The sequence below is a fragment of the Geotrypetes seraphini genome, chromosome 9, assembly GCF_902459505.1.
Source record: "Geotrypetes seraphini chromosome 9, aGeoSer1.1, whole genome shotgun sequence".
Lineage (NCBI taxonomy): Eukaryota > Metazoa > Chordata > Amphibia > Gymnophiona > Dermophiidae > Geotrypetes > Geotrypetes seraphini.
Window position 1 is genome coordinate 125,192,698 of NC_047092.1, and position 15,706 is coordinate 125,208,403.

At 41.2% G+C, this 15,706-nt stretch overlaps 1 protein-coding gene across 6 annotated transcripts in view; it reads left to right on the forward strand.

The window, feature by feature from the left end:
• DGKD (diacylglycerol kinase delta) overlaps window positions 1-15,706 on the forward strand; it is a 327,255-nt gene that overhangs the window by 235,313 nt on the left and 76,236 nt on the right. For all 6 annotated transcript variants that reach the window (XM_033959775.1, XM_033959776.1, XM_033959777.1 and 3 more), the window contains one exon: window positions 9,685-9,839. In XM_033959775.1, the coding sequence (XP_033815666.1) occupies window positions 9,685-9,839 (155 nt within the window). The remainder of the gene's footprint in view (window positions 1-9,684; window positions 9,840-15,706) is intronic.

Consider the following 15,706-nt stretch of genomic DNA (forward strand, 5'->3'; position numbering starts at 1 on the left):
ATCAAGGTAAGAACCTAATCTTCCCTTCTTTGGGGTGGAGTAGAGGAAAACAAAATAATTGCTTTCCTCCTTTCACTGCTGAAGAGGAGACAGGATAATTATATCCCTTCTTGAAAGAAATAGGATAAATACAATCTCTCAGGGAGATATCAAGATGATTACATTCCCAAATGTCTCTAGAAAGGAGGCAGTATTATTATACCTCTAGTGAAAAGGAAGAGTAAGTAATGTTCCTCATCTCCCAGTTAACACAGAAGAGGCAGGATAATTATACACACACACACACACACCTAAATTGTATGTTAGTTAATATGGCTCTTCTATGGAGATATAATTAATACCTTCCCTTGAGAGAAGAGACATTACAATTGTTCACACATACACATCTCAGGTAATAAATTGTTTATTTAAAGCTTCTATACCGCTAACTAATGACTATGAAGTCAGTGCAGAGCAGTTTACATGAACAGCTTTGATGGAAATATGAACATTAACTTCAGTTTTGATAGTACAATACACAAGCTACAATATATGAACTATATTCAAATAGTGACACAACAATGCTGGAGTTATGATAAAATAGCTTAGTAATGGTGTTACATACAGAATTAGATTGTTTCTGAGATGTTCAGCATACATATACATGTACAAATCATTTACCTAGTCTGTCCTTTGATTGACTCAACAATAAAGAATAAGAACATAAGAAGCGCCATCTCCGGAACAGACCCTAGGTCCATCAAGTCCGGCGATCCGCACACGCGGAGGCCCCACCAGGTGTACCCTGGCATAGTTTTGGTCCCCATATCGCTCCAAGCTTCTCGTAAAGAGAAGTGCATCTAGCCTACCCCTACCCATGTCACTTCATGCCACTCATAAGGAGATGTACATCTAACTTACCCTTAAATCCTAGAATGGTGGATTCCGCAATTACCTCTTCTGGGAGAGCATTCCAGGTGTCCACCACTCGTTGTGTGAAGCAGAACTTCCTGATATTTGTCTTGAACTTGTCCCCCCTTAGCTTCAGCCCATGTCCTCTTGTCCGTGCCACATTGGACATTGTAAATAATGTTTTTTCCTGCTCTATTTTGTCGATTCCTTTCAGTATTTTGAATGTCTCGATCATATCCCCCATACTATAACCATATACAGTCGAGTCCACTTAAGTGCAAGGCCTCCGGACCAGACCGCCAAGTGCGCTTAAACAGAGTGTGCACTTAATTGAAGTACCACTTTTTAGTCTTGAAAAATCACAGTACGCTGTGGTCAAATGCAATAAAACTTTTATTCAGCAAAAAACACCGAATATAATTTAACATGGTTCAGTTATAGAAACAGCACTGTTCCGTCTAATGCAATACACTGTAAACCTTTTTTAAAACAACACACTACTGAAATAATCGGTCATTGTTTTCTGCATGCAGATTGCACGATTCAGGCTGTGTATCTGACTATTGATGCTGTAAAACTGTCCATAGTCGTGACATTCATTTATCTCCAGAAAACAACGCTACGTATGTAGGGGCTTCAGTGCGTCCAAGAAGGAAACAATCTCTGCAGGTTTTTCATTAGTTGTAATGAATACAGCAGTATCTCCATCCTCATCAGACTTTTGATTGTCTTCAGTGTCCTTTATGACTGTACAGATTTCGGAATTAGTGTTGTCAGATGATGTAGGCACATTGTTGTCAACAGCGACATACAGCTCAAACTCTTGTGGCGAGAGTCCAATTGGGAGTTCAATGGACAAAGTGTCAATTTCAGTTGTCTCATCTGATGCGTGAACGAAGCTTGCCTGTCAATAGCAATTTGAAATCATTGAATCGAGCACCGTCAGTTTTCTCGCGAGCTCAGGGGCTGGATTCCGTGCTTGCATCAATCACTGCCATCACATATCTTAAGATGAGTTTGAAGTTGGCAATTATCCCTTGGTCCATCGGTTAGATCCAAGAGGTCGTGTTTGGCGGAAGAAACACGAGTTTGATGTTGGTTAGTCTTACAATGTTAGCATTACAATGTGCCTTCTACGCCTTCTCAACAGATTGTCAAGGTTCTGCAACCATTCAATCCACAGTATCGCCATCATCCATGCGTTTTTGTTGCTTTCATATTCAACAGGCAGGCGTTTAATGTTTTTGAAGCACCAAGGACTTCGATTCTTCTCAGTCACCAGTGGCTCGAGCTTTTCACTACTGTCCATATTGCAACTGAGCAGCAATGTCAATTGTTCCTTTGGCACCTTGAAGCCAACAGTTTCACTGCGTTTGAAAGCCAGTGTTCCATCAGGGATGGCTTGCCAGTACAGGCCCATCTCATCGGTGTTCAAAACGTCGCATAGTTTATATCCACCAGTGACTGATGGCAGCACTTCCATGACCCATCTTTCTGCACCAAACTCATTCGCCATGCTGCTTCTTAAATTTTATGCCGTTACGAACTTTCCATCTCTCTAGCCATCCATTTGTTGCTTTGAAGTCTTCTATGCCCAGTTCTTCAAATAGCTGTGCTGCTTTCTCCATCAGTAGAGGTCCACTGATTGGCAGTTAACAACTTCTAGCTTCAGTAAACCATCGCAGCAACGCCTGTTCAACGTCTCCAGCCTTCCCAATTATTTTCCGTTTCCTGGTAGGATTGCTGCTGTTTTGCCAGACTTTCAATATAGTTTGTTGTTTGTTTGTTTGTTTGTTTTTGGAAATCCAAGAAATCTGGCTAGGATGAATGTTTGCAATAGAGACCTGATTCTCCCGTTGGTCAAGTCTCTTTAAGACATCGACACGTTCAGCCAAAGACAATGACTTTTGTCCAGCATGGTAGACACGTTCAGCCAAAGACAAAAAATTTTGTCCACGCGACACCATGGTGCAGTTCCGAAAGTTTGAACACCTGGCCAGGATTAGACTGCTGATCCGAAACACGTGGCTCATCCACGTGAGAATGTGATTGCTTTTAACCAGAGTGAACGTAACATGAACAAATAGAGGTGGTACCTATAACATCAATGTGCCTAAGCGGATTGTGTGCTTATCAGAATTGCAATTATCTGGAGTTTGTCCATTGACTTTAATGTTAAAAAAACAGGACCATGGTGGTAGACTGTGGATAACCGAAGCATGCACTTAACCGACATGCACTTAGGTGGAGTCGACTGTATCCCTTTATTATACTTATTTATTTAATTAGCCCCTCTAAATATACATACTAAAACTTTTAGTTGCCATTTAAATGTATCATCATTTAAACTTCCTTTGTATATCTTGCTTCATCCTATCATGTATGAACTGTGAAATAGTGAACTAATCTAATCTAATCTTCCATTTGTGAGTCGCACATACCTATACAGGCTCAAGGCGACAGATCAAGGAGGAAGGGGAAAGTAGTAGGGGAAGGGGCATGGAGAAGCAAGAGGAGAGACCTAGAAGCAGGGGGTGCTATACATAAACTAAAACAGTTAATTGTCAAAGAGGTGAGTTTTCAGTTTTTTTCTAAATATGGTGTAGTTTTTCTCTTTCTTGATAGCTTCTGGTAGGTTATTCCAGGTTTTTACACCCAGATAAGATAGCATAGAGTAGAAAATTTGCTTGTAGTGGAGGTATTTTGTGGATGGCAGGTTTAGTTGGATTCTGTTAAGGAGTCTTTTTGATGTCGACCAAACAGTAGAAAATAGTTGGATGAGAGGGGCTGCTGAGTTTCCGTATAGAATCTGGTGTAGGATACATGACAATTTGAAAATTATTTGGGATGATATTGGGAGCCAATGTAGTTCCCTGATGAAGGTTGTGATTGAATCAAATTTCTTTAATTTGTAGATTAATCTAACGGCTGTATTCTGGATGACTTGCTGTTTGTGGATAAGAGTAGTATTGATGCCAAGGTAAGCAGAGTTGCAATAGTCTAGTTGAGGTAGGACCATCATCTGAACGATCAGAGCAAAGTGGTGTAGGTGGAAGTATGATCTTGTGAGTCGCAGTTGACGCATAGTGTAGATGGTCTTTTTCCGAAGATTAGATATTTGTGGTTCCATTGTGAGAGTGTCGTCTAAGATGCAGCCTAGTACCTTGGTGGATTTTTCCATTATGAGAGTGATGCCTGAGGAAAGAGTGAGGTTAGATATGACATTCTGTTGTGTGGTGCGGAAACCAATGGCTTTGGTCTTAGTGGCATTCAGTTTCAGCTTGTTGTTCGTTGCCCAGGTTTGAATTTTATCTATATTGTTTGAGATTTTTTCGGCAATATTAGGATGGTTATTGGTTATGGGTTATGGGGATGAGGAGGAGGATGTCATCGGCATAAGATAGTATAGTTTCGTCTTCCATTTTGATGTGTCCCAGCGAGCTCATGAATAAATTGAATAGGATTGGGGATAGAGGGGAGTCTTGTGGGACACCTCAGAATGCCTTCCAAGGGTTGGAGTATGATTCTTGCCTTTTGACCAAGTATTTGCGATTTTGTAGGAAGTCGGCAAACCATTTCAGTACAGTCCCTGTTATTCCGATTTCCAAGAGTTTGGTTAGAAGTAATTGGTGGTCCACTGAGTCGAAGGCTGCGGAGATATCAAATTGGACCAGTATTGCCTGATGACCCGAGCTTAGCAACTGTTTGATTTTAGTGATTAGAATGATGATGAGGAGCTCAGTGCTGTGCTTTTTTCGGAAGCCATATTGGGATGTGTGATGGCAGGAGTATTGTTCTATGTATGAGGCTAGCTGCTTGCTGACATGGGACTCAAGGATTTTAGTGAGGATCGGAATGCCAGCAATCGGTCTGTAGTTAGATGCTATCGAGAGGTCTGCTTGGGCTGTTTTCGGTATAGGGGTGAAGGCTATTTTACCCATTTCTTTTGGTAGATGCCCTTGGTTCAGGGAACTATTTAGCAGGTTGGTGAGCCAGTTAATGATATGATACAGAGCTGCAGAAAGAAGGTATGGAGGACAGTTGTCTAGGGCAGTGGTTCCCAACCCTGTCCTGGAGGACCGCAAGGCCAGTCGGGTTTTCAGGCTAGCCCTAATGAATATGCATGGAGCAGATTTGCATGCCTGTCACTTTCATTATATGCAAATCTCTCTCGTGCATATTCATTAGAGCTAGCCTGAAAACCCGATTGGCCTAGTGGTCCTCCAGGACAGGGTTGGGAACCACTGGTCTAAGGGACTGCTTCGTAAGACTAGCTTTGATATTAGTTTATTGGTATCGGGGATGGAAAGGTTAGTGAATGACGACTAGATCTGGTCTGCTTTTATGGGTACAGTGTATTCTGTATATTTGTGTTGGGAAGTATTTGTTGTGGCTGTCTTAGCAACTTACGATTGGACCAACTTGACTTTGTTGAGGAAGAAATCTGCTAGTTCTTGGGCTGAGATTTTATTAGAGAGGGTTGCAGGTTCTTGGTTTGGGGGGGAAGTCAATTGTCGTACTAGGAGAAACAGTTTTTTGCTGTTGGTTGTGTTGCCTCCTATTTTAGTGACGTAGTAGTTTTTCTTTGTTTTGGATATATTGTCCTTAAATTTATTTATGGCTGCTCTCCATTATGTTCTGTGTTCTGGTGTCATGTTTTTCCTCCATGTCCTCTCTAGACGTCTGCATAGCTGTTTGTCTAGTCTTAAGGACTCCATAAACCAGGGCGAAGTTCGGTTTGATTTTATTATGCGTGGGTGGAGAGGGGATACAGTATCGGCTATGATTTTGTTCCAGTTGGTTATCATTGAGGTGGTGTTTTTTGTGGGGGGAGGGAGTGATTTTGACACTTGTGACAATCTTGTGTCTTTGGTGGCTTTGGAGTTCAGGTCTTTTGTCAGTTAGGTTTAGGCAGAATTCTAGGAGAAAGTGATCTGTCCATGGGACAGGGGACCATTTGGCCCTATTGACTAGGTTAGGGGGAGAGGATGCAAACAGGTCTAAGGTATGGCCTTTTTCATGGGTGGGGCCTGAAGGTATGATTGTGATTTGGCAGTCCTCAAGTAGAGTCTTGAGTTTGGTGACTTCTTTATTTTCTGCAGATTCAAGGGGTAGGTTGATGTCACTGAGTATAATTAGTTTGTCATGTTGGCATGTGAGATTAGTTATTATTTCCATCGTTTTTGTGATGGAGTCTGAATTAGTGCTAGGGGGTCTGTAGAGTAGGAGGATTTCGATGTTCTTGTGTGCGAGGTTGTGTTCGCTTTCAAGTTTGCAGGTGATGTATTCTAGGTCGGGTTGGGAGCTTGAGTCTGTCTTGGCGATGGTGTATGAGTTTTTGTAATTGCCAGGCCGCCTCCTCGTTTGAGTTTTCTGGGAAGATGAAGTATGTTGTGACCCTGTGGGCAGAGGTGTGGAAGTTCAGGGCTTTCGAGGTCTTTCAGCCATGTTTCTGTGATGAATGTCAGAGCAATGTCATTGGATGTGATTAGGTCATTTAGGATGAAAAGCTTGTTTACCATTGATCGAGCATTAACATATATGCAAGGGATGGTGATTTCATTTGGTTTTGTTGAGCATTTTGTAGATAGTGGGTCGTTGAGTGGTTTAGGATTCGTTTGTTTTCGGTGTTTGTGTTTGTTCCAGAGTATGGGAAGGATATGCCGAGATTGTCCAATGTATTCCGTCGATTGTTTTTTAGTTTCTGGTCGACTGGGTCTTCGTTGCTTGTAGTTCCATGGGAGATTGGTGTTATTGTTGGGGGATATGTTGTGTAAGGCTGTGAGGGTGGAGAGGCATAGGAGAGGAAGTATAGGAATAAGAGGGGGCTTCATCATGAGGGTTGTCTTGACTGTGTTTGTTGTCTGTTTGTTGTTTTGTCTGTATTGCTGCCTGTATTCCTGACTGTTTGAGCTCTTTTTGGTTTTGTTCGTCACGAGGTGCATCAGGCGGCGGAGTTCGTCTCCTACGCTCTTCCCTTCTGCCTCCCCGGCAATAACAGAGCTGCGATGAAGAATGTAGAAAATCAAAAGTTTGTACTGCAAGGGGCATCAGGAGGCGGAGCTCGTCTCTCACGCTCTTCCCTTCTACCATATTAATTACCATATTAATTACCCTCCTCCAGATGATTCTTATATTAAATAAAGTAGTCTGAAAAAAGGATTTGAACTTTTTGGTATCTTTTTCTAGTTTTAATTCCTTTTGTAGGGAGTTCCACCACATTCTTTTTCTATTTCAAGTTTTCTCAGCGTTTTTTTTGTCAAAAATTGAATTTAATTTTGCTGCGTTAATTTTCTCATCCATGTACACAGACAGCCTCAGCGAGAAGGCTGCAAAGCAGCCTGTGAGTGCTGCTGGCCCGATGCTCCTCTGCAGCAAGGTATTTATGGTCGCAGTCATCAGGGATTGGTTGGGAGGGAAGGATGGAGGGTCATCGATGGTTCGGCTGCGCAGCAGGGGCTGCAGCATGTGCTCAAGGGTTCTGTTGCACGAGGGATGGAAGCTGGGCAAGTGTTCTGCACAGGGGGATGGGAGGGATGGAGAGATAGAAAGATGCTGCACATGTGGGGGAAAGCAAAGAGGAAAAATTGGAATAAAGGAGAGGAAGGGAGAGATGATCATGTATATGAAAAAAATAAGCCCTACCCAAAAATAAGACCTAGTGCCTTTTTTGGGCCCCAAATGAATATAAGACACTGTCTTATTTTCGGGGAAACACGGTAGCTTACCGCACCTAAGGAAGATGGGGGTTGCAAGTTCACCTGTATCTGGATGACTGGGTGATCAGATTGTTCTCGTTGGCAGAGGGGCTTTCTATGATGGAAAGGGTGCCCCGGGTACTGGGATCCTTGGGCTAGATTGTCAACTTCAAGAAGAGCCATCTGATGCCCAAGCACTCCCTAGCTTACCTGGGAATTTTGTTAAATACAGTAGAAGATAGCATTTACCTGCCTGGAATTCGCAGAGAAAAGCTGTGTGCGCAGATTTCAGCTCAGTTGGCTCCTTCTGCGTGGGATTACTTGCAGGTGTTAAGCTCCATGGTAACCGCGCTGGATGTGGTTCCCTAGGCGGGGGCACACATGCGTCCTCGACAACATGCCTTGCTTTCTCATTGGGTGCCTCACCGAGATGCCCTAGAGATGCATATGCCATGGACGTTGGAGGCCAGAGCAAGTTTGGCCTGGTGGCGTTCAATTGCAGATTGCCTCCTGGATTGTAGTAACCCCGGATGCCAGCCTTCAGGACTGGGGGGGGGCTCACTGCGATCGTTATCCCCTTTAGGGCTGTTGGACCCCAACGCAGAGGAAGTGGTCCATCAACAGGCTGGAGCTCAGGGCTATTCGGCTAACCCTGAGAGCATTGCAGACTCATCTGGAGGGGCATGCTGTTCGAGTTTTTTCCATCAATGAGACGGCAGTGGCATCTGTCAATTGACAGGGAGGGACCAAGAGCTCTCCTTTGGCTCAGGAGGCTCGGCTTCTGTTCCTTTGGGCAGAATGTCATCTCCTGGCACTGACGGTGTCCCATGTGGCTGGATTGGACACTGTTCAAGCGGACTTCCTATCTCTCCCCCTGGCTGCCTGCCTCCCTCCCTCCCCCCAGGTCCACCATGTCTTCCTTTCTCTTTCTAAAAGTTCTCCCTTCAAGTATCTCTTTCCCTCTTCTTCCACACCACCTCAGGTCCAACCTCTCTCCATATGTCTCTCTCTCTTCACAGCCCAGCATCCCTCCCACGCCAGTCCTTCTCTCCTCACAGCCCACTCTCCTCACAGCCCAGCATGTCTTTCCTCCCACTCTGGGCCCTCTCTCTTCACAGCCCAGCATGTGTTCTCTCCCACGCTGGTCCGATGTCACCATCAAGCTGAAAAATCTTCCTCCTTGCCAGTGATTCAGCAATGTTGTCCACGGCTCCCCTTCCTGCTTTCCATCTGCCGTGGTCTGTCTCCAATGACATGCAACTTCCTGTTTCTGCCCAGGTAGACCACAGCAGACGGAAAGCAGGAAGGAGAGCATGTACAACATTGCTGAATCACTGCCAAGGCGGGAGATATTTCAGTTTGACGGCAACATCGGACCGGTGCGGGAGGGAAGATATGCTGAGTTGTGAGAAGGGGAAGTTTGGGAGCACTGCCGAAGGCCACATAAAATGGCCTAGCGGGCCGGATTCACCCTGCAGGCTTTGTGTTTGACATATGTGTTTTAAGGCCTCTACTTAGGCACCTCTTACTAAATAAATTTCAGGTTTTAGGGGTTGAAACTTTGTATGGGTTAGTGTTATAAGTTAGGGTACCTACATGTCAAGTTTCATTAAAATTGAAGATGGTAAGGTGAGGTTCATTTGTATAGTTGACATGGATTGACTCCTTTATATCACACCAATATAAATATAGTTACCATTCCCTCTTTCTAAATTGATCCACAGAGAAGTATGCTAGATCTAAAGAAACGCCCTAACAAACAAATGGGTTTTCAACAGTTTCTTTACGGACTTCAGATTTTGACATATCCTTAGTGAACCATTCAGAGCATTCCATAACTGGGGACCGGCTACTAAAATTGCTGCCATATAAGTTTTTTTTTTTATAGTGAATCTTATGTACATGCTTAAGTGTCAACTTCATTGTTGATTCTGAGCACAGAGAGCAACATGATCTGTTATATACCTCTATATCCTGCAGAGGATTGATCTGTAATTCTATTTATTTAATTATTTAGGTTGAGTGGGACTAGATGTACATTTATTTTAGGTCTTTGTAAGATGATTTTCTGCTTCTCTTATTCTGTGGATTTTAGGCATTTGAGAACACCCTGAAGTCATGGGAGGACAAACAGAAATGTGAGATCCTTCATACTTCATTGTCATCTGCCCTACATGCTGAAATTGTGTCAGAAGGGGAATCTTCCCAGATCTACGAGTTTGGGCAGGCTGCAGGTGCTCTCATCCACAGGTATATTGAGCTTGTACTTGCCTCTCATTTTATTAGCTTTTAAATTTATTGCTTACAAAACCGAACATCTTTTTCTATGTGTGAAAGGAATCCAGTTGATCAGAATTATGCTACATGTATGCACATACTATAGGTGAAGGGCAGGAAAAAAATTTGGATTTAATTCGCCTCTAAACAATAATAATTCAAGGTGGGTTACTTTCAGGTACAGTAGGTATTTCCTTATCTCTGGAGGTCTTATATTTAAGTCTATACTTGAGACAAGCTAAGAACAGAAATATACAGAAAAAATGAATGGGAACCCCAAGAAGCCAAACTCTAGTGCAACACTGAAGAAATACATAAATGAATATAATACACATAAAAAATCATTTAAAGTTTTGGTTTGGTGTCACTTCAACAGAATAAGCAGCACAATTTCTACACAGAAACTACATGCTAGCAGAATCGCACACCTCAGTCATACAAGCAAAACAAAGACAGAACCCCCACCAAATATAGAATAAGGAAACACAAAGTAGAAGTAGAAATATACAGATGATAAATAAACTGGAAACCCTAATAAGAAATCTAGAAACAGAAATGCCTTTTGTCTTTATACTGGAGAAAAATATGACATCAGCGAGACATTTTCCAAAGCTGACATATTCCACTCTTTAGCTTTCTTCTAATAATAATAATAACAGTTTATATACCGCAGGACCGTGAAGTTCTATGCGATTTATAATAATTAAAAGATGGCACAACTTGAGTGGAATAAACAGAGTTAAGAGCTAGTGATTAGCAGGTATAGATTAAAGGTTATTTTGGAGTAAGAATTGTACAGGTCAGCTGTCTAAATACTTCAGGAACAGATATGTTTTTTGGCGTTTCCTAAATTCCCCATACGTAGTAGGCGTAAGCAATTTATCTAGATTTTTATCTCATAGTGCTGCCTGATGTGAGAGAAGGTGTTGATGATGTCTTTTAAGTTTACATCCTCTAACTGGAGGAGAAACAAAGTTCAAGTGTGAGCTTCTCTTATGTCTGTTGGCTGAGAAAGAGAAAAGGTCAGTTATATATTTAGGGGCTAGACCAAATAGTGCCTTAAAGCAAAAAACAATCGAACTTAAACTTCACACTCGCCTCCATCGGCAGCCAGTGCAGTAGTCGATAGTAAGATGTTACATGATCGGACTTCTTCAGTCCGAAGATCAGTTTAATCGCTGCATTTTGCACCAATTGTAATCATCGCATATTCTTTTGGGCAATTGCCAAATAGGCGATATTACAGTAATCAAGTTGACTTAAAACGAGGGATTGTACCAGAATTCTAAAAGCTGACATGTCAAAATATTCCATAGAGTGAAAAAACTCTTTCTGATTAAGGAGTCAACCTGGTCTTTCATGGTTAGGCTCTGATCCAATGTTACACCCAATATCTTCATAGTAGATTGAATAGGGTAACTAAATTTATTGATGCAGAGTGATGTTTTGATGTTTGGGGAGGCTATGAAAAATTTTGTTTTTTCTGAGTTGTCTCAGTCTGAATTCAGACATCCATTGCTCCATCAGATTTAGTACTTCTGTTGCCTTGGGAGTAGCTTCCAAGAGAGAGTTAGCGAATGGGATGATGATCGTGAAGTCATCTGCGTAACTGAATAATTTTATCCCCAGCTGGGTTAATTGTGCTCCTAATGAGGACATGTAAACATTGAAAAGCAGTGGGGAAAGTGGTGACCCCTGCGGTACGCCGGATGGGTTGCTCCAGGTATCAGAGAGATCATAATTGAAACGTACCTGATAGGTGCGTGACATAAGGAAACCCCAAAACCAGTCTAAGACCTCTTCCCTGATACCAATTGCATCTAAGCATTTTAGTAGTTTCCCATAGTCCACCAAGTCAAAGGCAGAGCTCATATCGAATTGCATAATCAGGGCATTAAGGCCCTTACTGAACAAGAGATGCAGATTATCTAAGATAGCCGTAATTACTGTCTCAGTGCTGAACAAAGGTCTAAAACCAGATTGAGTCTCATGTAGGAGAGAGAATTGATCAAGATATTTCATCAATTGGGTATGTACCAATCCTTCCATGATTTTTACAATAAATGGGATGGATGCCACTGGTCTATAGTTGGTTATTAGTGCTAATGATTCTTTACTATTTTTTGGAATTGGAGTTATTATTATATGACCATTATTAGTGAGGAATTTTCCATTTTTTAGTTTATTGGTTAGGTAATTCAGCAAGGATAGTTTAAAGTTTAATGGAGCTGCCTTCATAATTTCTGAGGGACATGAGTCCAAAACACAGTATGATTTAGAGTGTTTGTTGTATAATTTAATATAATTATTCCATTCTAAGTCTTGAAAGGAACTCCAGATCATGTCTGCTGGTATTTCATTTCCTTGTGTGATAGCTATTTGGTGTTCATTGATGTCATTTGTCGAACAGTTGTTTCTTAGTTTTTTTTATTTTTGAGTTGAAATGCTGTGCTAACTCATTTGCTGAAGGTGGTTTAATAGGTGTCAGGTCAAAAGCGCGCCGGGACAAAGGCGCGAGCAGACAATTGAGCGCAGCACGGAGGCGCGCCCCAAAGAAAATTACTATTTTTAGGGAACCCCCCCACTTTACTTAATACAGATCGCGCCGCGTTGTGGGGGCGTTGTGGGGTTGTAACCCCCCACATTTTACTGAAAACTTTACTTTTCCCTGTTTTTAGGGAAAAAGCTAAGTTTACAGTAAAATGTCTTGCGCTCAGTTGTTGGCGCGTGCCTTTGTCTTCCGCGTTGTTGTCTATGAACCGTTTAATATTGTGCACGTGTTGAGTGTGGTGTCAAATAAATTCATAACCAAGTTGAACAGCTCTTTTGTATTGATTCCTTTTGAGCTAGATAAGTCAATTTTAGAAGAGTAAAAGAATTTTAGAAGAGTAAAAAGAGTTTGTCTTTTATCAGTTGTTTGTAGATTTTTATATTGGATCTCCAGTTGTTCCGGTCTGACAATTTTCCTGTTTTTTTCCAAATTCTTTCTAGTCGTTTTACTAGTCGTTTCATTTTTAGAAGTTCGGAGTCAAACCATTTGTTATATTTATTTGCGCAGCTTTTGCTATTTAGTTTAAGGGCTATTTCATCTAAAATGGCTGTGCTAGTTTTCATCCAGTGATCCCAAAAGTCGACTTACATTACATTACAGATTTATATTCCGCTATTACCTTGCGGTTCAAGGCAGATTACAAAAGAGATAAAAAATGGAGGGTTACAATGGAAGAACATTTGTCCTTTCTAGAGAGGTAAAGAATAGGTTATGTAGTTTCTGTGTGGCAGGAAGAGGGAGGGGGGAAGGACGGTAAGTTTGAAGTTAGGGCTGTCAGGAATTTCTTGAAGAATGTAGTTTTTATTTCTTTTCTGAAGTTGTGGCTGTTTCAGGAATTTCTAGAAGAGTATAGTTTTTATTTCTTTTCTGAACGTCTTGTAGTCTGGTGTCATTATCAGTAGATTGGCGATTTGGTTATCTAGTTTAGCTGCTTGAGTAGCCAGGAGGCCATCGTATAATTTTTTCCGTTTTACTTCTTTGATCGAGGGGTATGTGAATGGGGTGTGTGTTTTTCTATGTCTGATTGAGGTGGTTTGGATGAGGCGGTTGTTCAGGTAGGTTGGGCTGTCTCCGTTTAAGGCTTTAAATAACATACAGTAGAATTTAAATAGTATTCTTTTTTGGATTGGTAGCCAATGTGAGTTGATGTATGCTTCTGTAATATGGTCGTATTTTCTCAATGAGTAGATGAGTCTCAGAACTGTATTTTGGATTGTTTGAAGATGTTTAGTCATTGTAGCAGGGTAGGGGAGGTAGAGGATGTTGCAGTAATCTAGTAGATTTAGGATTAGGGACTTCTTCTCCTATCTCTGCTTGTAGTTCATATTGTGACCAATATTCCTCTGGATTGATATGACCCCCTTGTGAGATGTTCTCTTTTTATCCTTGGATGTGTTTTAGATTTTGAATGAGTCCAGATTAACTTGAAATAATAAGTAAAATGGTCAGATCAGATATCGTGACACCAAGTGCCATCAGGTAGAGAGATGGAAGGGTCTGAAATCTCCTTTGTGGACATAGCTACCACATCTAAGTGATGGCCTTTTTCATGTGTTTGTGTGGGAAAAGGGAGTTTGTAGAACAAGCAAAGATAGAAAGTTTTTAAATTCTTTCGCATCTGGGTTGTCCTCTTCATCTAGATGTAAGTTTATGTCACCTGCGATTATATTATATGAAGGAGTAATTGAATTATGTAGCACATATTCGCAAAAGTCCTCTTTGGCTTTTGGCCAGCTTTTTGGTGGGACGTAGAATAAAATGAAAGAGAGGGATTCTTCTAGTTCCTTATTGCTAATTTTACAGGCTATTATTTCTAACTGATTGGTCATTTTTGAATCCAATAGTTCAAACTCAAATCCTTCCTTAAGAATAATTGCTAATCCTCCCCCTTTTCTTCCCTCACAGTTTAGTGTTAGAATTTTAAAGTTATGTGGTAGGAGATCAATTATTATTGGATCTTCTTCAGACAATAGCCATGTATCCGTTAGAAAAAGACAGGCTATTTGCTTGCTGATGATCCAATCTTTAATTAAAAAAGCTTTATTCCTGACAGATCTAGTGTTAAGATATGCACAGGGAATAGAAGCAGATGTGATAGTTTTCGTAGATGTAGTGGTTCTGATGGGATTTACTTCCCTTGTCTTTTTTTTTAAGGGTACGTTGATGTCTATCTTTATTTGAGATAACATTAATCTGATTTGCTTTATCTCCTGTAGGTTAATTATGTGCCTGATACACTGTTCCCTCTAAGCTGTGCGCTTGTGTGCGCGCACAACTTGCCGAACCCGCGAACACAAAATTAAAATAGCACGCACAAAAAAATAAATTTTTGCCTAAAATGATTTTCACTGCTAAAATGAAATGTTGCAGAAGACCAGCTGTTCCGATTTCCCATGTATCACATTTATTGAAGCGTTATAATATAAATTTTAAGTCATTCATGTGATTCCGTTATCTTTGGCAGTTGAACTTGACACGTCACGTGCCCCATAGGGCCATAGCCTACGGCCCTTAGGATATGAAACACTTCAGATTCTTTGACTTCCTGAAGTTCCGCCATATTGTTTATTTCGTGGAATCGTAGTGTGCAGCGTGGTACTGCGGTTGTATAACTGTATTCATTTATTAAATTGCAACCGGATATAACTCTTAAAATGTCTAAACCGCGAATGGTGAAAAGTGTAAAACGCAAGAGAGCTGCAACAGCTTTTAGGTCTGAATGGCTTGAAGAAATTGTTGAAACGGAGACACCGGAATCTCGAAATACAATGCGTGTTCGTCTGTGTGAAATATTTACCTATGACAAAGACGATGGAGTTGTGTATTGTTATTGTCAAGATGCCAAAGCAACTGGAAAATTCTCTACTGGAAAAATATGGGATGATGCTTGGAAACTGGACTTTCTGAAACACCATCTATCAAGTAAATCTCATACCGACAGTATTAGGAAACTCAGAAATAAAAATCCGAATTTAAGAGGGGGACTGGTTAACATGTTGCTTAAAAGCCCAACCAAAAAAGAAAACAGGCAAATTAGTAATGAACGGAAGCGGTCCAGTCCTGATGAAATTAAGGTTCTTGTCGACAGTGTTGTGCTGGCCATTAAGATGAATATCTCAATGCTCTCTGTTCAAGATATCAATGAGCACATGGCGAAATTATGTTAGTATACCTGATAACTGGAAAAACAAAAACTATGTGTTTGAATTTCTTGGAATTATCAGTGACATCGTGCAAGATGATCGTATGGCAGACATTAAATTAGCAACGTATCATACGTTAACTGTTG